This window comes from Corvus cornix, chromosome 17 (genome assembly GCF_000738735.6).
Source record: "Corvus cornix cornix isolate S_Up_H32 chromosome 17, ASM73873v5, whole genome shotgun sequence".
Classification (NCBI taxonomy): domain Eukaryota; kingdom Metazoa; phylum Chordata; class Aves; order Passeriformes; family Corvidae; genus Corvus; species Corvus cornix.
This window is the reverse complement of record NC_046346.1, coordinates 3,514,832-3,538,761: the sequence shown is the minus strand read 5'-3', so window position 1 is coordinate 3,538,761 and position 23,930 is coordinate 3,514,832. Positions and strand designations below refer to the sequence as shown.

Below are 23,930 nucleotides of genomic sequence, written 5' to 3'. Positions count from 1 at the left end.
AAAACTGTCCAAGGAAGGTCCAAAGAGGTGTCCAAAAACTTGTTCTGCAGGACTTGTGAGACAAGGCTGGGAAATCTGATTGCTCTGCAGTGACCTCCCTGAGGATAACTGATTTTTGTTCCACTGGTCTCCACAGACCAGTAAATTGATCCATCAACACCTGAATTTTTACAATTCCTTCTACTTTTGGCAGAGCACAAACACCCTCTGACACAGGAGGAGGGGACTGAGTCCAAACACCCATCACAGCTGTAAACCCTAAAAAACCCCTTCAGGTTAGGGCACCTTGGCTAAACCTTACTGTTAACATAGACTGGACTCCAGGGCTGGGCTAGGCCAGAATGGGATCGCAGTCAAACACTCCCAGAAGCACAAAATCCCCATGTATTTGGAATTAGCAGCTCATAGCCACAGGGCTCAGCAGCTGCAAAGTCACAAACCCCAGGTCTGAGACACCTGGAGAGCAGCAGGGATTTGTTCTATACAAAGTTCCGTACCCTGTTTGCAGCCTCCACCTGCCCCAAACAGAGCCCAGCCCCGCCTGACCATCCCCCAGACACCTGGGAGGCTCCAGAGGGTGGAGGGCAGGGAATGCTTGACCAGAGTTGTATCATGGGGTGAAGCACAGCCCTGAGCTGCAACCAAGGAAAACACAAAGCAGGGAGGAAAAGTCGCTTTTATTAGGAACAGACCTTTCTCCAGGGGAGATACAAAAGTAATTTCATCAACGCCACGTTTGAAGTTGTCAAAGGCAGACTTAGACAAAATTACCCTGAGAAGGAAGGTCCTTCCCCTCCTGTAAAAGGAGCATCGAGGTTCAGAATCAGCAGGACACATGGCAGGGCTGACAGGTGAACCTGGGGGGCCGCTCGTGGGTAACACCCACGTCACCCTGTGCCCAAATTCCAGCCCTGGAGCTCATCCTGACAGGAGAGCTGAGGGTGACACTGCAGGCTGGCAGCAGGGACAGTGCCTGGGGCCAGCACTCACCAAGGAGCCCCAGGGGTGTCAGGATGCTGCAGGGACAGCTGGGCAGACAGATGGACTCAGCATTAACAGGACAGGGTCACCCTGATGGGCACTGAGCAAGCCTTGGGGTGGGAGCAGAGCTCTGGGAAGCTGGAGGAACAGACACAAGATCGTTTTAGGATCACTGGATGTCCAAAGGAAAAAACTGATGTTGAGAGTGGTGTGAGGAAATAATTTTTTTTTTTTTTTAGAAAGCTGCTGCACAGCTCAAAGAAGGTGGATCCATGCTTTAAAAATCAAGGAGAATCTTCAGCTCCCAGAGGCGTGGCCAAGCTCACTGCATTTACCAAGCTCACTGCATTTGCCAAGCTCCACCATCCCTCCATCACCCCAACACAGGCACCTCATAGCCCTGCACCCAACTCATTCACACTGCACCCTAAATCAATGGCATCCTGATCTCCCAGCCCAGCTCTGCCCCAAAAAGGCCCGGTCCAGGCTGCTGGGATTTTTGGGATGAGCACATTCGATCCGTTTCTCAATACAGCTTGAGGGGCGTCAAATGGAGAAGGGAAACAGCTCAAACACTGGGAAAAGGCTTTGTCTCTTTAAGAAACGACAAAGAAACGGATCAAAAATTTGCCCTCAGGTCAGTCTGAAGCAACATTTCTGTCCCTGCCAAAAATCAGGTCCCTTCTGGGTCCAGAGGAGCTGAAGAAAAAGTCTGGGGCTCCCACACCCACAAGTGGGGGGTGGTGGTGGTGGGTCCTATCCCACCAGGCTGAGGTGGGGATGCTCAGCCCTCCCTCACAACCCACCCCACATTCCCTAATTCCCTGATTCCTCACCCAACAGCCCCCTCAGACCCAGCCACAGCAGCTGGGCATCGCCAGGGCCACTGCCACAAATCCTCCTGTTCCTGCCTGCAGGGACCCAGCACCGAGGCACCCCCTGCTCCTGGCGGGGTACCCAGATCACCACCGAGCAGCAAGGACCAGCCAAGCATTTTTTACAGCTCATCAACAGGCTGCTGGGACAGGAGGCAGCTTCCAAGCCCGGCCCCAGCTTGAAAACCCACCAAATCGCCTTTTTTTTGTTTGTTTGTTTGCTTTGGCCTTGTGCTTTTAAAGGCATCTTTTCATTCAAGAGCCCAGTTACTGGTAGGTGTTTAATGCAGGTATTTAACTCTCATCAATCATTCAAGGGGTGAGGGGGGGAAAAAAAAAACCCCAACGTTTTCACTGCTTTTCATGCTGCTTGCCACAGCCCACAGCATCCATCCAACACTTTCCACCTTCTCCTGCCCCACCAGAATACTTATGAGCCTTCAGCTGCACGTTCAGTTGGATCCTGCACCCTCAGACAGCCACAAAAAGGGTCCAACCTCTGGCTAACACAAGGTTTTAGGGTTCTGCTTGACATGCAGGAGGCACCCAGTGGGGCTGGGCAGGAAGAGTGGGAGCAGCTCCTGTTTTGCAAGGAGCTCCCGAGCCTGGCTGAGCACACAGAGCACCTTTTTTCCCTTTGTGAGGCTCAGCACATCCAAACGGGAAGTCAGTGAGACACAGTAAACAGGGATATGTAATGAGGCCATTTTTTTACAGCCCTTTTTTTTTTGGAACAGAACTCAGTTTCAAGAAGCAGAGAGTAAATAAAAAGCTGGAGGACCTGAGCAGGGTAAATCAGAGTGGCTACGCAGACCTTGCTCAAAGAACCCAGGCAGCTCCGATGACACTGAATTAAATTTAACTACTATCGTGACACGTGGAAGCAATTACAAGCACTGGAGCTATAAAGCCTTCAAGTGGCACATTAAAAACCCCAAAGCCTTGTGAATAATTACCTGCACCAAACACTCCAGCATGCCCTCATCTCCCCCACACCTGGGGGAGGCCCCAAACCACCTGCTCCCAGCTGTCACAGCACCTACATCACCAATAAACAGGGTTTTGATAGCAAATGAGTGCCACCTTCGAGGAAAAACAACAGGCACGGAGCCACCTGACAGCTCAGCCAGGCATGGGGCGGTGCAGCCATCAATCCTGGCAGTCAGTTGTCTGCGTGGCTCCTTGGTAAGAGCAAAGCAGAGCAGTGGGCAGCCCAGCCATCGCTCCAATGACATTTGCTGCATCTCATCAGCCTCCAGAGCCCCAGCCGAACCTCCAGGCACTGCAGAGCAGGGTGGATTCCCTCTGGAGGGACGTGGAGATGCTTCAAAATGAGAAGCCTTAACGAGCTGCCCATTGCTGCTGACTTGGAGTCTGTGCACACGCAGACACTTAAAAGCTGTGGCTGCTTCACTTCCAGAATCCAGCGGGTTCTGGAGCAGGGAAAATATAAAGATGTTTAGCAGTGTCCAGATCAGCCTTAGAGGAGGGCTGGAAACAATGTGGTATCCATGGGAGTCTTGACGTTCAATCACATCTCAACAGCTTTGTGTAGGCACCAATTTCCACCTCTCAATACACCGAGGAACATTGAGATTGCAGCAGGTGCCCAGACAACCAGGACAGGGCAATGGGGCAGGATTTGGAGGGTTATTGCTTCTTCCTCCCCTTGAATTAACCCATTTTCCTTCAGCTGCAGAGATTGGGAGCAGAAATGCCCTTCACAACATCCCCACGAGGCTGAGCTCAGACACCAGGGGACTGAACCACCAGAGGAAGGACAGGGACCTGGAACTCTGCAAGGAGCTCCCAGATCCTCCAGTTTTCCTGGATAATTCCTGATCAACCCCACCCACTTGCAAAGGTGTCTGGAAGGATTAATTTTATCTAAGACAAATGCCAAAAAAAAAAGAAAGGAAAAGGAAAACTTCACAGAACACACACCACCAAACATCAACCTCGCCCAAATATGCAGGTGTTTTGTTGCACGTATTTTTTATGCTGAAACACATGTGGAGAGTCATTTAATTTGTATTTGACCAGAGACTTAACAAAATTAAGATTCAAACCTAATTACTGATGAAAATGCAAAGCTCAAAGATCTCCATCTCCCTCACCAGAGCAGCTGTACCACAAAATGACAGAGGACTGGAATTAGGAAGGGGAATGGGGAGAGGAGTGAGGTTCTGGGGCAGGGGTGGGGGACAGGGAATGCAAACCAAAGGGCTCCTACCTCTGTTCCCACGTGCAAATTCAAATGTCCTTTGCATCACACTCTCCCAGCTGGCTGGAAAATCACCCTGAATGACACCCCCAAAAATCCAACCACAATAACACAATAATGATCAATAACCACTGAGGGCAATCGCCTTCATGCCACTTCCCAACTCTCCAGAAACAGCCCCAACAGCAAAAGCAACGAGCAGAACTGAAGTTTTACTCCAGGCTCATTGAAACTGGCCTCACATCCACGCACTCTCAGAAGAGAGCTGGGGTTCAAGATTGTTTTTCCTGTTTATTTTGTTGGCCACTCTGGAAGTTCAGTAGCTTTGGGTCATCCCATCCTCCCAGGCACCACCAAACACCAGATTTGGGTCTCTGGAACTGAACATGAAAACGAAGCAAACGTCAGACTGCAACCTAACGGGGTGATTTGCCTCGTTTATTTAATTAAGCATCACGTATTAAACTACTGCTGTGTGGCCAGTCTGGCCTCTCTACTGAACAAGCACAGGGAGGTTTTATGAGGCTGGGGAAGCTTTTAGGAGGACAGGGACACCAGTTCATCTCTCCACAGCACCAGTCCCTGCAGCCTCCCTGCGCTGCCAGCCCTCCCACCTCACCTCGCAGCACACCTCCAACAGCTGCAAGGAAGAACAAATCAGCATGGAAAGGGATTCAAAAAATAACACACCAGTGATCTTAAAGCTCTTCTCTGCAGAGATGTGATTTCACCTCTGGCCTTTGAAACGCTGCTCACCTTGGGCAAAAATGTGTTTATTAAAATTACACACCTGCACAGCCCCACTTAATTCGGCAGGAAAGGTGGATGACAGAGTGTTACTGGGTGTTTCAAGTCTAGCACAAGTGTCTTGTCCCCTGGCACTTCACCTGATTAATAACAAAATAAGCTCTGCAGTGAGGCAGACAGATGGTTAGCCAGTCCAGCCAGCCAGGCAAAATGTGCATTTATCATCAAAAACAACCTCTGAAGTTCCTCGGCGTGCTCTGTCTTGCACATCCCTACCCCGTGTCTGAGCACATCAGAGCTGGGTGACAGAGATGGATTCCTGCATTATCCCTCTGAAATCCGGCCTGGAGACACAGAACTGCTCACCCAGAGCCACAGCAAGGCTGGGGCATCCCAGGGGTGTTTGTCCCCTCTGTGGCTGGGCTCAGCCCCTTCCTCCCCTCTCACCTCACCTGGCTGCCAGTGCCTTTAACCACCATGGGAAGAAGCCAGATTCCCAAATCTAGGAATTGCCAGAGAAGCACCAAACGCATCACGTATAAAGGCTCACTCGAGTGGTCTGGGTCCCATCCTGGCTGAGGACAAGCATCAGCTGAGCCTCATCAGAGCATCCACTCCCACACCAGGTGATGCTCTGCACGTCCTTCGGGCTCAGCCTTGTGCTGGTCCCCTCTAATGACCTGGTTTTCAGACAGAGAGCCACCAAACCCATCCCAATCAGTCCCCTCACACATCTCCTAAAGCTGTGAAAGCAGCTGGGTGGTGAAAGCAGAAAGCAGTTTTATTAAAGACAGCAGGGCTGTAAACTCTCCCCCCCTCCAACCAGCAACACCTGCCTCGGCAAGGGCAGCAAGAGCCTCCTCTCCAAAACACCCCTGGGATCCTCCCCGATCACAGGTGCCACAGAACCAGAGCTGAGGTTGGAAAAGCCCTCTAAGATCGAGTCCAACTGATAACCCAGCACTGCCAAATCTGCCTCTAAACCACATCCCCAAATGCCACATCTTTAAACTCATTCTCAACTCCCCACAGGGCAAATACCCCACCAAAATTAGCTTGGTAGGATTGCAGTATTTCCTTACAAAAAAAAAAAAAAAATCAAACAACCCCAAAACACAGTGTGCCATTCTCAGCACGTTCTAGGAAAGCTCCAGCCCTCCCCGTGCACAGCTCCTGCACGGCAGTTTATATTTGGAAACATCAGCGGAAAACAGTTTGATCAGTTCATAGCCTGGAAAGCCAAGAGGAAATCTCACAGCATTGTTCCACCCTGGGCAGAGGCATCAGGACGTGTTGTTATTTACTCTGGGCCAGCACTCGGCCTGGTTTCACCACGGGGCTGGGGATTCCCATTCCGGTGTTTTGTAGGGTCAAGGACATCCTCACAGCAAAGCGCCCTTTGCTCCCCAAAGAGGGGCTCCACGTTTGGGAGCTCCTGGCTGTTCTCAACCACAGCAGCCACCCCAGCACACCTGGTTGTGCCTCGCTGGGTGACAAACAGCTCGAAAAAGCCATTGTCCTGGAACGAAACTTCGGTGGAAAAAGGGAAAGGGACTTGCTGGATGAGCAGCGTGCTCGCACAGCACAGGAACAGAGCTCATGTGGGCACTGGAGGTTATTTATCTCTGAAGGCTTCAGCGAAGTTAAACAGAGAAAAGTTTCCCTTCAGTTCCACCACTAGAACCTGTTGTTGTTCAAAAATAAAAGCCCACACTCTAAAGCGAGCTTGTCAACACAGGGGCTGCCGGCGGGCAGGGCACAAACCCCATTTAGCTTGTTTCTAATCGATTTCACTTCCCGATTCCCATGCAAATACCTGCAGCTCAGCTTGCAAAAACATCAGCAGCGCATTTAGACCCAAAACAACCTGAGCTGATTTTACTTCTTTTTTTTTTTTTTTTTTCCGTTTGCCTAAGCCTCCTTCCACCAAACCAACCAGAAACTGGAAACACTTCCAAGGATAGAGTCCTTTTAAAGTACCCAAAGGGGAGAGCCACGATGAGAGCAGGGCACAGGACAGGGCAGGGGGGCCGGGGTGCAATTGGGGTCCCTGAGCCGAGCCCCCCATCACCCCCCGCCCCAGAGCAGCTGCGGGGATGCAGCACCAGGGCTCGGGCACGGCTTCGCTCCCTGCCCAGCCGGGCTTGGGGCAGGCTCGCAGAGCATCAGAGTTCGGGTGTTTTCATAAATTTATTCATTTATTTTGCTTTGAGTCTTCCCAGCCAAAGTTTTGTCCCGGCGCCCGCTCCTCCCGCACATCTCAGACGAACCAGCGCCTCCATAAAAGCCCCGAACAATCCCATCTCCTGCTCTCAGCCCTGTTATTTGCTTTTGTTTCGCCATGACTGTAAACACAAGGGGGATGTTTCCCTCCTTCCTGGGGTGTTCTCTCCCCGCCCCGGAGCTTTTCCCGTGCGGCCGCGGCTCCCCCGGCGCTGGACCGGCGAGAAACCGGGGGATCAAGCCTGGGAGGGGCTGCCGGGCATCCGGGGGGGCTGAAACAGAGGGTCTCCCACTCATCCCATCCCCTCATCCCACCAAGTTTTGCGAGAGCAACAGCCGCATCCAGGCACGGGCGTGCTCCTGGGGGTTCCCCACGCAGCCACCCCTCCATCCATCGCTGCCCTCCTACCTGGGACATCTGCGGCCTGAAGTTGATGTCCTTGAGGTCGATGGAGCCGGGGGAGAGGTTGTGGAGCAGCTGGCACAGCAGCACCCCGTCCCGCAGCGCCTGCGCCAGGTCGAAGACCCCCGCCGATGGCCAGACCACCCGGTGGTTCGGGGGCAAAACTTTGCAGTCGATGAGCCAGCGGCCCGCACTGCCGCCACTCCTCCATGGCCGCGCTCTGCTCGCTCGCCCGGCCTTCCTCTTCCTCCTCCTCCTCCTCCTGCCGGCGCTCAGGGGCCGCGGGCAGCTGCCCGAGGGGGCCGCTCTGCTCGGCGGCTCCGCGCTACCGCCCCGCTCCATCGCCGCCCGCCGCCCCCGAGAGCATCGCTCCGCGCCGGGGCTCCGAGCAGGAGGAGGAGGAGGAAGAGGAGGAGGAGGAGGAAGGAGGGCGGCGCGGAGTTTTCCGGCGGAGGGCTGCCCCTGCCCCCGCTGCGGCCCCACCGCCTCGGCCGGGGTTAGGCGCGCCGCATCCTCCGGGAACAAAGCGGCGGACGGACAGACAGACAGGCGGACACCGGGTACGGCGGGGCCACCCCCGTGCAACTCCGTCGCCCTACCCCGCGGGAACGTGTGCCGCCGAGGGACCCCACCTGCGCGACCGAGCCGGGGAGCCGCCGTGGGTGCGACTTTTCTCCCCGCCCCGGGCAGCGGGAGCAGCCCCCGGCCCGCCCCCGGTCCGCCCCGCCGCCCCTTTGTCTGCGGGAGCCCGGGGGCGGGGGGTGCTTCGTGATGCCTTGGCTCGGAGCCCGCTCCCCCCCCCCCCCCTTTATATTTTTCCTTTCCCCCTCCCCATTTTTATTTTTCCTCCTTTTTTTTTTTTCCTTCCTTTCCCCCCCTCCCTTGTCGTATCCCTCCCGCCGCTGCCGCTCCTCTCCCTGTTCCGGTAAAGCCGTCCGGAGCCCCGGTGCTGCTTCGCTGTCCCCGCTGGCAGAGCTTCCCCCGCACTTTGTGGGGTCCCCCCCGCCCCAGGGCTCCCCCTGGCCCCGCTGCCCCCGGCCCCAGCCCTGCGGGCAGCGGCAGGAGCGGTGCCGGGGCTCCTCCGCCTCCCCCCACACACACAGACCCCGCTTTGTCTGACCGCTCGCTGCCACTCGTCATCCCGTGTTTGGGTTGCAAATACTGCAGGGGAGATGTTTAACCCAAACAAGCGATCGCGTTCCTTGACTTTCAAACGGGAGGACAACTCCTATAATTAATTACCAGTGTATTTATTAAAAACCTCTCACGCATTAACTCCTTGGCAGCAAACTCTTGAAAAATCTCTAATTTTCACCGGTGGCTTCCATCCAAATCAGCGCGGCTTAGAACAGCCTCTTTTCAAATCTGTTCTGAGTTTTCTTCCGAGATCCTCTCCCCAGAGTTTGCCGATTAATTTCCAGCCCGCCTTTCCAGATAGCCAAAACCGGAAGCCGGGACTGGGACGAAGGGAAGCTATTAACCTGGATGTCAAACAAATGCAACACTAATCTCTTCCAAATGGAGCCGAGCGGAGATAAAGGAGAAGGAGCAACTCTACAGCCATGAGCCTTCATTTTCAATCTAGGAAGGAGGATCTCTCCGAAGAACAGAAAATAATTGTTTAATACTCCAAGGAAGTTTGGTTTTTTTTTTTTTAAAGAAGAAATGCTTTCATGCCGAGGTGCTGGCTGTCCACAGCTCAGCCCGGCTGTGCCCCTGGGCCAGGGCAGGGTACGAACAGTGCGATCCAAGAGGGAGCAGCATCCACACGCTCCTGTCTCACCATCAAGAGCTACGCCCTGCCCCGGGTGAATCCAGATCTCAGCCCACACTCCCCATACCCCGAGGAGGTGCTTTCTCAGAGTGATTTTCTCGATTTTTTAGTTCTTCACGAAGCGTTTCTGCCCTCCAACAGCACCCATAGGCAGGAATCACGAGGCTACTGAAGGTGGTGGAGTCGTGCCAGGGATAATTTTGGTTGACTCAGTACCAGCCTGCCGTGTGAGGTCAGGTCTGTAGGTAGACGACAACAGAGGAGTTTATTATATGTGCATAATTAAAGCTGCGAGCCACAGCCTGGCTTTTTTACTGAGTAATAAAAAGCGTTCTTGGCCCCTGGACACTTGGGAACAATCCCTGCAGCTGCAGAGCCAGGCTCTGCGTGGGAGGTGTTGGAGCAAGTACGCTCCTCGCCTACCTCTGCAGCAACCCAAAGGGCTGATGGCAGAGGTATTTCTGAGAGCAGGAAAAATCAAAACAACCAAAACCTGTGCAGCCAGGCTCGGGAAGAGCTTGACTCCAGCACACGCTGGTGAGCTGTGAGCTCCAGATTGTACAAACTGTCCTGCAAGAGGATGGAGGGGTGTGGAGAGGACTCAGATGCTGTTTTCAGGATGGACCTAAAGCTAAAAGGGACCTTGAATACATTAAAGAGGTTGGATTTTGTGCTGGAGCTGGTGCTCCCCTCTCCTGCCTCTTGGCACTGCTGGGAATGGCACCCAGGGAATGACGGGCACCCAGGGAATGACGGGCACCCAGGGAATGACAGGGAATGACAGCCGGGCAGGGCAGAGGCTGACACCACCCTCTGCTGGGGACCCAGCGTGGAGCTTCTCTCCGCTCGCAGACTTTGCTCCGTGTGCTTTTGTTTGAGTTCCTTGCAGGAGAGAAGCCCGAGAGGTGGCTGGATGCACCGAGAAGATGCTGCCAGAGGGAACATTGTGCTTTTTCAGCCCCAAATGTCTCAGGGTGTACAGACGAGGAGCCTGGCAGGCAGCGGGTCCCAATGCAGAGGGGGTGTGAGGGGGACCTGGCTGGTGAAGTGGTGGCAGTTTGGGAACGTAACAGAGCAGGCTGGGGACATCCCAGTCCAGCGTGGAATAGGGAAAACTAGTGGAAGGAGGGGAGGAGGGAAAGAGAGAATGAAGGAAGGTGAGAAGGAAGAAAATTAAATGCACTAACATGTGTGAGGACACCATACCTTACACATCAACCCAAACATACCTGGGATGTGGCCACGTTTCCCAGTAATGTGCATTTTCTGCAATGCTTGGTGTCACTCCTGGGAGAAGAGCTGACTCCCCGCGTGCACAGAAGCAGCCACGGGGCAGCCCCTCTGAAAATATCTCTTAAACAGCAGAGCCACACCGCCAGGAAATCCTCTTTTCCCAGCCAGCCAGTGTCTGTGGATTGCCATTGCCACCTTCTGGATTAGTCCAAGCGTGCACCAGCCTGTCCCGGAGCCGTGCTGGCTGCCAGGGGACACAGACGTGTCTCCAGCCGGAGCCAGGGTCCCCAGAGCAGGAGCCCGCCCGGCTGCTGGCACGGCAGCTGTCACACAGCCTACGTGCCATTTGCAACACACCCTTAGATTTTGTGATCTCCTTTCACCAACTATTTTAGGAAAGCTGTGCGAGCCCCAGCTCGGCAAACCCGCTGCTCGATTATCAGCGAGGGGGAAATCACAGGGCCACCAAAGTGTTCAGCTACAGGGTACAGACAAGAATCCTCTGTCTGGCTCATCACACACCTGCTCCACCTGCCCCCTGCCACACTCCCTGCAATTATCCTCCTGCTAAGGGCCTGCAGTGCTGCCAGCACAGCTCGTGTCCCTGCCCTTCCCGCAGGAGCCACCTCCTGGAGCTGCCCACGGAGGTGACTGCCTGTCACCATGGGAAGGAGCAGGAAAATTAACCTGGCACAGCTCAGTGCAAGGCAGAAGGGATGAACTGGATTCTCCTCTTGTGCTGGAGCAACGGGAGCGTTCAGCCACGGGTGCTCTTTGTTTAGCCTGAGAGTACAACTCCACTGGAAAAGGACTCTGACCCCAGGCACTTCCCTGGGCGTTTCTCTGTGGAACAGCCTCACTTTGGGATGCCCCAGCTGTGCTGAATACCAGCAACCACCAGTTAACAGCTCCCAATGCCATCACTGCGCTGCTGGGACACCCTCACTGATTAAGGATCCTCCACCGGGCTCCATCCCAACCGGTTTCCCATCAAAATCAGACAGACACAGCGTTCACAGCCCCAGGAACTGGGCAAGGGGAAAAGCGCCCAGCCCCTCACTGCAGCCATGGCACAGCAGAGGAACGGCCTGAGGCAGCTCAGGGAGAGCAAAGCAGAGATTTCCTCGGAGGAAGGAGGAGAGGAACAAACCATTATTGACTGAGTAGCACCTGGATTTCACCTGATCCATTCCACTGCTGCTGCCTCCATGGTTTATTTGGGAAGGGTCCTGTTGGCAGGTAACTCAGGGACTCACAGCGAAGGGTCGAGTGGAGGGGTCAGAGCAGTTGGAGCTCGGCAGGTTCCAACCCTTCTCCTTGCCCCACCTCGGCAGTGCACCCACCCCCTTCCCAACTTCTGTTATTTTGGTGATAACAGAGCCAGTAATTTTACAGAGAATACCAAGACAACCTTAAAAAAACCCTAAATCTTGTCCACTGAAGGATTTTGCACTTTGTTCCATGACTGGGTCAGGGCTGGCTTCTCTGCACTAGCAGGAAGCAGATTAAGCAGCAGTCAGGATATTTCTGACAATAAACAGTTTAATAGTGTGGTCATTCCTCTTTTTTTTCCCTTTTTTTGCTTCCCTCTTCTTTGCGTTTGGCCTAAATCTCCTGGGAACAGGGAATTGCAGCATGCCTTCCCTCTGACGAAGTAAACCACAGCCTCTTGTTTGTGTCCGTGAGGGCCGAGCGGAACAACGGGAGCAGCGCCTGGGGCAGCTCTGCTCGGATAAGTGCATCGGGTCCTTCGCGGGAGATTAGATGGCGCTGCCTTCACAGGAGATAAGAAGATTGAGAGCTTAAATTTAGCATCATCAGGAAAAGAATAAGCCCTGCAGCTCTCTTCAAAACATATTTCGTACTGTGCTGGCCGGAGGACAGGCGGGATAAGGAGAGGCGCCGGGGTAGAGAGAGATGGCGAGCGGAGGTCAAGGAGGGGCTGCTCGGTCACGCTCCTGTCCCACGCAGAGCACGGTGACGGTGGCATGAGGCTGGCAGCACACAGGGGTGTCCCCTGCCTGTCCTCACCCCATGGATGGGCGGTCACTGGGGAGCCCAAAGGGGCACAAAGGGTCCCTGCACCCCCCCATCACACACGGCTGCCCCCCAGTCACCCACCAAAAAGGAGAGCGGGCTGTAAATCCCAGGGCTGGGACCCCCCAGCACCTCTGGCAGCCAGGACAGCCCCTCTCCCAAGGACAGCACTTGGGGGCACTCCCCCAGTTCAGCGCCAGTGCTCCCAGTATGGGCTCCCAGTATGGGCTCCTTTAAAACACTCCGCACATCCAGTGCTGGGGGGCACCCGTGGGACCCTCGTACCCACTGGGGGGGCTTCACTGCCATAGTCCGGACCCATAAATCCACCTTGGGGAGCCCCACTGCCATGCCCGGACCCACTCACCCCACTCGGGGTGACCCCACTGCCGTAGTCCAGACCTGCCCATCCGAAGTGGGGAGCCCAGTATCGTGCCCCATATCCACGCACCCACTCGGGGAGCCCCACTGCTCCCACATACCCGGACCCACGCACACACTCGAGGTCCCCCCCGCCGTGTCCCATCCCCTCGGCCCCGCCGCTGCCGCCCTCCCCCGGTGCCCCCGCCCCGGCTGTGGCTCCTCCCGAGCGCATCACGGCGGGCGGAGCCTCCGCGGCCGCTCCGCCGAGCCCAGCGGCGCCGGGGCCGGGCCGGGCCGGGCAGCGCAGCACGGTGGGGCCTGGGCAGCGGGCGGGGGGCGCGGAGGACCCTCGAGGGACGGCGTGGGGAGGGCGGTGTGGGACCCCCCGCGCGGAGCGCGCAGGGCCGGGGGTGCGCGGCGGCCGCGGACGGGGCGCGGTGCCGCTGGAAGGGCGCTGGGGGCGGGCGGGAGGGGAGGCACGGAAAGGGAGGCTGGCAGGGCGGGGATCCCCGCTGCAGCCCGTGGGGTGACCCCGCTGTGTCCCGCAGGTGCCGTCGGGAGGTGCCGGGGGCCCCCCAGCTCGGGTACCGCAGCAGGGCCGAGCAGCATCTTCTCCTGCATCCCTGAGCACGTGACGTGCCGGGCTCCCGGCCATCAGCGGGGGAGAGGCCATGCACGGGCCTGGGCACCGCTGACCTCTGAGCTCTGACCTCCCCACGGCTTCGGGATCCGTTCTGCAGGGAATAGAGCTCATCCCGACCCGCTCAGCCTGTCCTGCCTGGCTGCAGAGCCGCCGCCGCTCGCACCTCTGGAGATGCTTCATGGACTGTCGACAAACAGCACGTGTGGGCCCTTCGCAGCATGAAACACGCAGCGGTGTCACCACTTGATAAGCTCTCCGAAGTCCTGGCGTGGTTTTTAAGCAAGGCCAGGCTGCCTGCTGTGATTTTGGGGCCTTGCTCCCTCTCCTGAGTGGTGCCAGCAGCTCGTGGATCCCAAGAGCCATCCCCTGGGATGTTCTGCCTTGAGCTCCAAGCAGCAGCCATCGACCTGGACCCAGCCAGCGGGGTTCATTTCGGAGCTGTTGGGAAGGAGCTCCTGTTTGTGGAGCTCTCCTCGGGCAGATGAGTGACACGGTGATGAACGGGAGGGTGCCCCTGCCCGAGAAAGCCTTGTCCGAGGGCTATGCCCGGCTGAGGTACAGGGACACCTCCCTGCTCATCTGGCAGCAGCAGCAGCAGAAACTGGAGTCAGCTCCCCCCAACACCTACCTGAGCCGCAGCAGGAGCATGTGGTACTCGCAGTACGGCAATGAAGCCATCCTGGTGCGGGACAAAAACAAGCTGGATGTCTCCAGGGACACGGGGCAGTCCAAGTTTTGTGCTATTATGTAATTTCCCATAGGAACCCACATGTGGAGAGGAAGCATCGAGCTGGGAGAGGTGGGTGTGCGCCATCCTCTCACAGCCCTGCGGAGGAAGCAGCGTTTCCAGGAGAGGCCGGGAAGGCTGAAGTTTGATTGTTTCTGTTTGAGTTTGCTGTTTATAGACTCACATTCTGCATGTCACTGAGTGTGTACAACAACCCCAGTCTCGCTGGGGAGCTCCCAAGCCTGTTGCTGCCTGGCATCTTGGCAGGGGCTATGCTGGGCCATGTGTTGCTTGTAAGTGGCTCGTGTGCCCTGAGAAACACCCGCTGGCACTTGGGCACCATCCCCAGCCACCCTTACTGGCCAGTCCTGGTGCTTTTCCAGAGCTCTGGGAACGCTGGTGGGACAGAGGCGAGCACAGATCCGTTCCCATCGAGGCTGTGGTCTTAGGAAGTTCATCTCTAAACCCACCTGGCCATTACTTGTTCTGTTTGCTCTGTCTCCCTTTGGTCTCTTCCAGCCCGGGAATGGAGTGGTTTATTGTGGGAATAGGGAGAGAATGTGTTCAGGATTTAATCAGAGCCTTCCAAACACCTGGTAGGAAAGGTGTGCTGGAGTTTCATGCAAAGCAAAGGGCCCTCTCTGATCCCACAGTGTGGGATCGTGGAAATAACAGGAGTTCTGGAGTCAGGGGAGCTGACTCCTTTCATGCAGATCCCTGGCCCAGCTTCAGGAACAGATCCCCCAGGGAACAACCAGAAAGGGAGGGACAGGCCCAGGAAAGCAAGGAAGAAACTCCTGTAAATACTCACGATGTCCTAAGGGACATGAGGAAACTCCTACGCAGCACAGACCCACTCCAGAGGTGGGTTACAGAAGGAGAGAGGCCACTGGAGTTTGCTTTGCACTCAAGTTTTAATGCATGCAGTAGCTTGGAGGGGTTTAACTTCTAGTTCAGGTTGGATTGTAGGTTTGGTGCATGTATTTTAAAAGTTGTGTCTGGGATTGTTTCGATGAACTGAAGGGTTTTAGGAGGGAGAAGCATGGCCCTGCTTGGGCACAGAGGCTGCTGCTTTCAGGTTTAAGTTTCTGCTGAATCCTGACTTGCTCAAGGCAAGATCACACTGAGAAACTCAGCCCAGCAAGCACCTGAATTTTGTTAAAAACAAAATTGCCACTTCCAGGGGTGTGAATTACATGCCCAGGGTTCAGCATGAAAGTTCTTCGTCAGGGTTCTGCCCTTTCTGTCCTGCCTAGGACATGTGTCCAACCCAGCAGTGCCTGGGCACAGCTTAACTCCAGGCAAATCAGTATTTGATGTCAGCTTCAGGATGGATTATTTACCTGCCTATTATCAGGCACAGTCATTACTTCTATTTATCTAAAACCTCCTTTGCATTTTTCAAGCACTTTATTTATTTATTTTTTGTTTTGTTTTTAAATACAGTAAAGAATCTCTTCCACCTCTCCCGTGCAGGTGAAACACTACAACAAACACACAGACACTCAACCTTGCTGAATCCATGCACTGAGCAGAACACACCTGTTCTAGAGTGAAATCTCCATAGCCCTGCAAACAGTAGGCAGCTCGTTGTTTTTTAAAAGCACTATTTCTGCATGTGTTGGTGTTTGATACCTTGTGTGTGTGCCCATAGATTTAAACCTACTGCTGGACCTCGCTGCTTTGCAGACCCGTGCATTGCTCTGCACACAAATAACCCTCTTGGTTTTGTCAGGAGTAGCTCTGGAAGAGAAATATTCCAGTGAATAAATGTTTTTCAACCGGGTGCAAGCGTTCAATGAGATTCACAAACCCAGCGAGGCTCGGCGAGGTGCCGGGGGAGCAGTGCCAGGGATGTGTGACCCACCTGGGCCTCCAGTTCTTGGCTGAGTGAACAGGAGATTATTTGCTCAAACAGGCAGGAGGCTGGGCCCAGAGCTCCCCTGGGAACTGCAGGTGGAGTCACCTGGAGAAGCAGGAGAGGTGGGTTCCAGGCCAGCCCTGGGGAGCATGTGAACTCTGGGAGTTTAAGGAACAGCACATCCCCCAAACCAGCTGTTCATTTTCTTTTCTTATAGAAAAAGAAATGCAACACTTACTTTCTTTTTCATTTCAGTGAGGAAGATGCTTATTTTGGGTATAATCAGTCTCTTTTTGTTAATGTGGCTGGTAAACCAAAATCGAGTTATTTTGCAGAGTGTTAATTGGACTATACAAGACTAAACCCGTAAGAATGTGCATAAATTCTTCCAGGATGGAGGCTGGATGTGACAGTACAGGAAGAAGAGGATGAGTTGTCCTTCCATCTCCATGAATGTGACTGTAGTTTTCCATTTCTGTGTGCCACTGGTCACAGCAGGGTTGGGGAGTGGCTGCTGTGGCCGTTTCTGTGAGCCAGTTGTGTGGTGGTGATGCACTTGTTTCAAACACTGTTGTAGCCTCTTTGATAAAGTGCATTAAAATGATTTGAATGCAGCTTTGCGAGCGGCTGGTTTTCCCCTGCATGCCCACGGCTCTGGCACAGGTGACAGCTTTTGGCATTCCCCACCTGCGAGGGAGGAATTCCCTCAGTTACTGGTGGGGCTCCCAAGCCCCAGACCCTGGACCAGGAGCTGCAGGGGAGGCTCCTCCAGCTCCCCAAGGCCAGCAGCTCTGAAGTCTCAGCAGTGCATTCAGGATGAGGAAAGCCTCTGGCTGTCACGCTGAATCAGGGAATCAAGGCTGGAAAAGACCTTGGAGATTGTCACATCCAGCCTGTGACCAATCCTCCCACCTTGTCACCAGCCCAGAGCTCTGAGTGCCACCTCCAGGGATGGGGACTCCAAACCTCCCTGGGCAGCCCCTGGCAACCCTTTCCCCTTGAAGGAATTTCTCCTGATGTCCAACCTGAACCTCACCTGGTGCAGCTTGAGGCTGTTCCCTCTTGTCCTGTCACTGGTTGCCCAGGAGAGGCCAAACCCCACCTCACATCCTTGTTTTAGGCAGCTGTAGAGAGCAAGGTCTTCCCTGAGCCTCCTTTTCCTCCAGGCTGAGTCCCCTCAGCTGCTCCTCATAAAACAGGCTCTCCAGACCCTTTTCTTCCCTTCTCTGGACTCATTCCAGCCCCTCACTGTCCATCTTGCAGTGAGGGGCCCAGACCTGGCCCCAGGATTCAAGGCATGACCAGTGAGAGCTGAACCTCAATCATGTCCTGCCTGTCCTCAACCCCTTCCCAGCCTGCAAGGAACAGCTCTGCTTGCCACCCCTAGAAATAACTCACCTGTAAATGCTACAGAAACATCCTCAGCTGCCTCACAGGAGGTTGTTCAGAGGACAGGTTGAACAAACAGCCCCTGTGGGAGTGTCCCTGATACAAGAGCAGAGTGAAACAGGTTTGCTGAAACCTTGGAGATGCTGGCTTGGAAAGGCAGTGAGCAGGAACAGGGTTAGAGAAAGATTAACCACCCTGGGGCAGCCTGGCTGTGGTAACCCCACCTTGCACACAAACCAAACAGCAAAACCAACCCCAAGCCTCTCCAGTGACCGAAATAGATCCTGGCCCCACACAGCAATGCTGGGACTCTGCTGGGACTGGGCCCAGCTGCTCCAGCCCCCCCTTTTCAAGCTGTGCCTTCCAGGTCACCCTGAGCTCACAGAGCCAGCCCTGGCTGCTGCAGCAGGTGACAAAGTCCCTCTGCTTCCTGCAGGTCCTGGTGGCTTCAGAGAAGCCAGTGGCAAACCTGGGGGAAGTTTGATCTCCTTTCAGCCCAACTTACCTCAGCCAGGAGCAATTCTCACAGAACTTAAGACCCTGCAGACTGCAGGATCCTGGGAGGAGTCCAAGCGCTTCCTTGGCTGCCCTGGGATACGGGAGCAGCTGAACTCCCCTCACCAAAAAAAGGGGGATTTAAAGTAAAGCAGTTTTATTCCAGGTACTCAGCTGTGATTCAGACACCCCAGTGCTGCCCCCACTCTGAGGGCAGTGAGCCCCTGAGTGTGGCACTCCACAAAACTTACAAAATGACCTCAAAATTATCCCACAGGACTCGTGGCACCAGGACTCAATAGATTTTTGTTTGGCTCCTGGCACTGCTCAGTGCAGGTTTGGACTGGGACGAGTGCCACACCTGGAAAAGATCAGGAGAGGGGAAAATACGGGATCAAACTGCACACACAAAACAATTTTTCTTTTTATTATGAAAACAAAACGAATGCCCCAGGACCAGGGTCCGTGATTACCAGTAACATCAAAGATTACTTTCTAACTCTTTTTTTTTTTTTTTTTTTAAGTCTGTTTTGTTTGAGGCCAGCAATTTGCAATAAACAAGCTAAACTACTTACATTGACTCTTTTGAATAACTGACATTTACAGGAATATACTAGAAATGGCACTAAAAAGTTTTAAGAAAAAGAGTTACGGTAAATTTGCATGCACATCATACAGAAAAGTAACAATTTCTTTTTTTTTCTTTAAATATTAAAAAAAACCCCCAAAATAACAAAACAAAAATACAACAACAAATCTTTCTGGATTGGTTATGCCAGTATCAGGGCTGTGTTCTAAGTGGCCTGTGTCAAATCCTAGCTGGTGGTTTAATTTATTTTTTAAAAATGACATTTTAAAAAGATATGTAAATACCATTTTCTTTACAAAATGCAGCTCGAGCAAGATAATGCTGCTGTGTAAGGAATCCTAAATTTCTCTTTAATGATGCAGAGCCTGCCCACAGTTAGCCCTAGTGGTAACTGCTCAGGGTTGAGAAGAGACTGAGAATTTAAAATTCAGTACTAAAAAGGTTGTGGTTTGTCTTTGTCATGCCCCGATCCCTGCCCCTCAGCTTCAACCCCAGCTTTAAAAAAAAACATCATTCCTTTCAAAACAAGGAAAAAAAAATTAAAAACTGGTCTAAAAGTCCCCAAAGCAGAGAAAGAACTAGATCAGGTAACTGCAGTCTGCTTCTACCACATGGAGAACAGGGAAGAGACCTCAGGGGGAACTCGGCTGTGCATTTCCACACACACAGTGCTGGGTGTGTTTGGGGGATCACCACCCTCCCAGCAGTGCCACAGTCCTGAAACATCACTCCTACAGTTACAAACCCTGGGGGTAGGCAAGGTTCAAACCACATCAGTACAAAAATTGCAGTGATTTTTGTGTGTAGACGACACATTTGGTGTGCAGAGAGCTGTTGGAGCCGAGAGATTCCTTCGGTCGATGGGTCAGGGCCTGAGCCCCCAGGATGGGGATCTCCCTCTGGTCCCACTGAGCCACAAGACAGGCTGAGTTTACAATCAGAGAAAAGGTTCACAAAGTTTTTAAAAGGTGCAGTAATGCTGGTTGATTGAGAAAGGTCTGGTCAGATATTTTGTTAAAACAGGAATTCGTCCGAAAAAGCAGTTTCAATAAAACTCTGTGTGTGTGCATACATATGAAATCATACTGATTTCAGTGAAGTTTCCCCTGGAAAACAAAGTTAAACTTTGTTCATTCAAGAAAAATTCTACCATAAAAATTTTTTTTTCCTTTTTTTTTTTTTTTAATTCTTAAGTTTAAAAATGTTCTTTCAAACGTTGTGTGTTTGATCGTTTCAAAGTTATTTCGTGACATCTGGACTGACGTGTCATGCAATAAAACCCAGTTAAATAAATGCTCTGTTGGTTCAGTTCCCAACTCATTTAGGGCTGCTGCTACTTACTCTGGGCTGGAAACATCTCTCCTGGAGAAACCTGGGTTGTACAAGAGGCACCCCCATGGACATGGTGGGGATAAGGAGCACTACGAACGATCTGAGAATGGAAAAGTGTAAGGACAACGTTTGGAAGTGAAGAGTCATCAATGGATTCCCTGGGTCGTGCCAAAATGGATTTCTCCTTGCTCCATTTTGTTGGGAACACCTCACTTCCCATGAAAAGTTTCCCAGTAAGTGGAAGCCCAAGTTGCAGCTGGTGGATCAAAGCTGTGCAGGTGGTTCTTCCCATTCCGTGGTGGCCTTGGCAGGTTGTTTTCCTTGAAAATCCCCAGGCTGGGATGGTTTTCCAGCTCAAACAGGGATCCTCCTCCAGCGCTGAGCCGGTCTCAGGCCGGGCCTTTTCCCATCACTTCACACGTGGTTCTCAACCCTCTGGCTCCAACTGATTTTGGTGGGACAGCCCCGTGGCTCCTTGAGGGATGTCTGTGTGTTCCAGGGGTTGTTCCTGACATCAGAGGACGGTGACAGAGCCGCATTCCCAGTTTTTTTGTGGCAGTGATGCTGTTGCCTCCGACGCCAGCTCCGGTTTGTCCCCGCCACAGAAGCCGCCACCACAGCTCAGGGTCAAGCACGCAGGAAAAGGTCCCAGGAAGGGAAAACTGGGAGTTTGTTTATCCAAATGCTGTGGCAGTGAATTGGTTGCAATTATTCATTAAAATATTCCTTGGTTTTGATCGTTTGAGTCGCAGGCAACAGGAGAAACACAGGTGAAACCCAACCCCGTTAAAAAGAAACCCAAGCTCTTAATTAGGTGAATATTACATTTCCTCAAAGTAAATTCTGAAAATATATTACCAGGGATCTGTCTGGGGGAAGGATTTATAAGGGCAGAACTTAAAAAAAAAATATCAGAACTGAACTCCATTGTTAATGGGAAAGAAAAATCATGAATTTCAGTAAAAACCAGAACATTTTTCTTTCAAATGCTCTGGGAAACAATCTCTGGTCACCAGCAGATTTTGAGAGGCAGATGCCCAAGTATCCAGCAAATCACCCTTGGCTGCTGGGCAGTGGGTGACTGGCACTGAGCATGGATGCAGCTGGAAGTGCAAACCTTGGAATGCTAAAACAGGCAGTGATTCCCAGATTCCCAGCACATGGACATCCACCAGAGCCCACAGCCCAGCACAGCATCTCCTGTCCCAGCTCCTGGAGGCTGAGTGTGCAAAGGAAATCTTGTGCTGGCCTTGAGGGTGCTCCAGGGCCACTCACCTGTGGGGAAAATAAAATCTGGAACAATTTGCACCGCTGGGAGAGCACAGGAAGGTGAATTTTAGGGCTACCCCACAGGAGAGAGGCAGCCTTAGGGGCTGGTGCTGGAGAAGGAAAGGCAGAATTTTCTGTCAAACTCTGTATATTTTTTTTCTTTACAATAAAAAGAATTTACAATAAAACTTCTGCCCCTCTGATTACAAATGTTGTATCTTTATAGAACTGGTGTTTTCCTAACATTGGATTAGAAAAGGATAAAACCCCCATTGTTCCACAAAAAAAAAAAAGGGGGGGGGGGAGGAAGACCACCGAGAAAATAAAATTGTATCAAAATTGTATGTCTCCAAAATCTGTACAAAATGGGGAAAAAAGGGGACTAGGGTGAAAAGAAGAGGGAAAAAGTATCTAAAAATGAACAGACCAAACATGTCAGAGCACCAGACACACAAGAGACTGGACTATAGCACCTGTAGGTATAAAGTCCAAGGTATATAAATAAATTCATGGATTTTTATTTGCTTTGTTGTTGTTTGTTTGTTTGTTTTAAATCTGGTTCAAACCTCATTAAAAGTCTGCCTGTCTGCTGGCCTGCAGAACCCCAGCCTGGCTTTTGTTAGGTTTTATTACCTTTTAAATGACTGATGGTGTTTAATAAATAAAGTCATGGTATATACATGAAATTAGGGACACTGAAACCAGGGTGTATTGCAGCAGTGCAGGTCAAAAAAAATAGCAAGCTTTAAAAAATTAGCTTTTTTTTTTTTCTTCTTCTCCCTCCCCTCTTTTTCCTTTTCATTGAGGTAAAACATTTCAGTGCCTGGAACCTGCACCCTGCCTGACACAGGAGGAGCATCCCCTGTCGAGGAGCTCACTACCAGAACGATGAGGAGAAGGGAGAAAAACAAAGCAAACTCAAAAGCAAGAAGCCCAAACGCACACAAAATCCCTCTCTCCACTTCCCCTGCCAGCTCAGCCTCAGCTGGAGCTCAAGTGCTGCTTTATTTTAAGCCCAGACTGAGGTGTTTGTCATGAAGAAAATCCCGAAGATGTGCCCAGTAACGGGCACATGACTTGTCCTGCTCACTGCAGGGATCACTCCAGGCTCCAGCTGACAACTTCCAGCCAAAAAACTCCTTTCAATTCCATGAAAACTTTCATAGAGAGCGTCCATTTCCTGGAAATTATCTATTTAATGTTAAAAATACCATTCCCAAGAAACTTGAGTGTGTCCCTTGCCCCCTTCTTCCCAATGAATCCCCAGGAAAAGTGAAGCTTTTGAGTGGAAAACCAAGAAATGCAACCACTTCTATTGCTCGTGTGCTTAAAAGTTAAATTCATGCTTCAAGACCTTCCTGAACAGGTGCCTATGCTTCTACCAAGATTTTAAAAAAAAAAGCATGTTAGCAATCCACAGTACATGAGAATTTTTTTGGATTTTTTTGTTGTTGTTTTTATGTAAAAAGATGATAGCATCTGACATTTTCATCACACTGTAGACTTGGAGATTAAGAATACTAGTGCTAATAACAAATACACCAACTAGTTCAAAAGCTAACATCTTTCAGATACAGTACCATTTTACAGAGATTTCTTTAAAAAAAGATGGTTTTTACCTTGTGTGAGCCAGGCAGGCTTATTAAAAGAGAATATTCTGGGGAGAGGGAAAGGGCTGGGAGGGAAATGTACTACAAACCTTGCAGAATTTTCTATTTATCTCCTGCTAAGAGCTCAAAGTTCTTCCATTTTCGACCAATTTTCTCCAGATAAAATGTAAATTTTAGAGACTTTATGCAAAAGGAACTATTTGTCATAAAGTCTAGTCACACACACACACTCAAAGATCTTTGACCTATTAAAAGAGAGCCCCCTCCCCCCCCCCAACAAAAAAAAAAAAAAATGGAAGAGACCTTTTGTAACACTGAGTTAAAAAATAAAATAAAAAACAAGTCAGAGAAAGAGAGAGGGGATAAAACCTGACCACCGTGGCCCGAGAGCAGGGGTTTAAGGAGGGGAAGGGACACTGCAGAGCATGGGGAGGGAGGGGGTGTCCCTTGGGGGTTTGTGTCCGAGTGTCCCCAGCTCATTCCGAGTCGCTGCTGTCCGAGCTGGAGCCGCTGGAGCTGCTGCTCCCGGACTCGGAGGAGCTGCTGCTGCTGAGCCGGGAAGGGCCTCCAGAGGGAGTGGAGCCGGATTTCTCTGCAGGGGAACAAAGCAGGGATGTGGTTACTTGCAAGGAACTGAAACACAGAAGGGTTGCCCACAGCCTTCGTTCCCAATTTGACCCGCAGGGTGACAGGGCTCCTTCGACTGCCAGTGACCATGGAAGTGTGGGATCCACCCAGGAGCTCTGCTGTGGGGCAGTGTCCATCTCTGAGCACAGCAAAACCCCCTTGGGAAAGCTGGCAGCAGCTTTGTTTGCTCTGGGGGAACCTTCTGGAGCATCTTGAGCTACGTGGGGGTTTGGGATTTTTGTGACCGCACGTGTGTTAGATGCTCTGTGGTGTGGGCTGCACACCAGGCTAACACAGGGAAGATCCTCCTCCCTCTGAAGGAGGAATTGCCTCCAACACAGCTCCCATTTGCCACCCAGCAGTTTCCACCTGGACATGGACCAAAGCAGTCCCACACAGTAGCTCAGTGCCCAGCAGGAACTCTCTGAGGGTTCCTGTCACAGAACCAAACCCAAGGCAGAGGTTTTGACCCTATGAAAAAGTCTGCCCACTTTTGGATACTGTTTTCACATAAAACCAAAGCCATTA

At 52.3% G+C, this 23,930-nt stretch overlaps 3 protein-coding genes across 4 annotated transcripts in view; 1 reads left to right on the top strand and 2 right to left on the bottom strand.

Annotated features, from left to right (window-relative positions):
* VAV2 (vav guanine nucleotide exchange factor 2) overlaps positions 1 to 7,766 on the bottom strand; it is a 124,002-nt gene extending 116,236 nt beyond the window's left edge. The window contains 2 exon segments of the mRNA XM_010398008.3: positions 7,460 to 7,642; positions 7,644 to 7,766. Of these exon segments, the coding sequence (XP_010396310.2) occupies positions 7,460 to 7,642; positions 7,644 to 7,664 (204 nt within the window). The 5' untranslated portion in view covers positions 7,665 to 7,766.
* A 5,343-nt stretch (positions 7,767 to 13,109) lies between these two features.
* On the top strand, positions 13,110 to 16,705 carry BRD3OS (BRD3 opposite strand). Its single transcript, XM_039561460.1, has 2 exons — positions 13,110 to 13,171; positions 13,409 to 16,705. The coding sequence occupies exon 2, from the start codon at positions 13,985 to 13,987 to the stop codon at positions 14,252 to 14,254; it is 270 nt and encodes an 89-aa protein (XP_039417394.1). The 5' UTR covers positions 13,110 to 13,171; positions 13,409 to 13,984; the 3' UTR covers positions 14,255 to 16,705.
* A 1,676-nt stretch (positions 16,706 to 18,381) lies between these two features.
* The window catches only part of BRD3 (bromodomain containing 3), a 44,375-nt gene continuing 38,826 nt past the window's right edge, over positions 18,382 to 23,930 (bottom strand). For both annotated transcript variants that reach the window (XM_039561458.1, XM_039561457.1), the window contains one exon: positions 18,382 to 23,367. In XM_039561458.1, the coding sequence (XP_039417392.1) occupies positions 23,252 to 23,367 (116 nt within the window). In that variant the 3' untranslated portion in view covers positions 18,382 to 23,251. The remainder of the gene's footprint in view (positions 23,368 to 23,930) is intronic.

What these genes read in the sequence shown, in the direction of transcription:
- BRD3OS (XM_039561460.1), top strand. Translation starts at nt 13,985, where the DNA reads ATGAGTGACACGGTGATGAACGGGAGGGTGCCCCTGCCCGAGAAAGCC.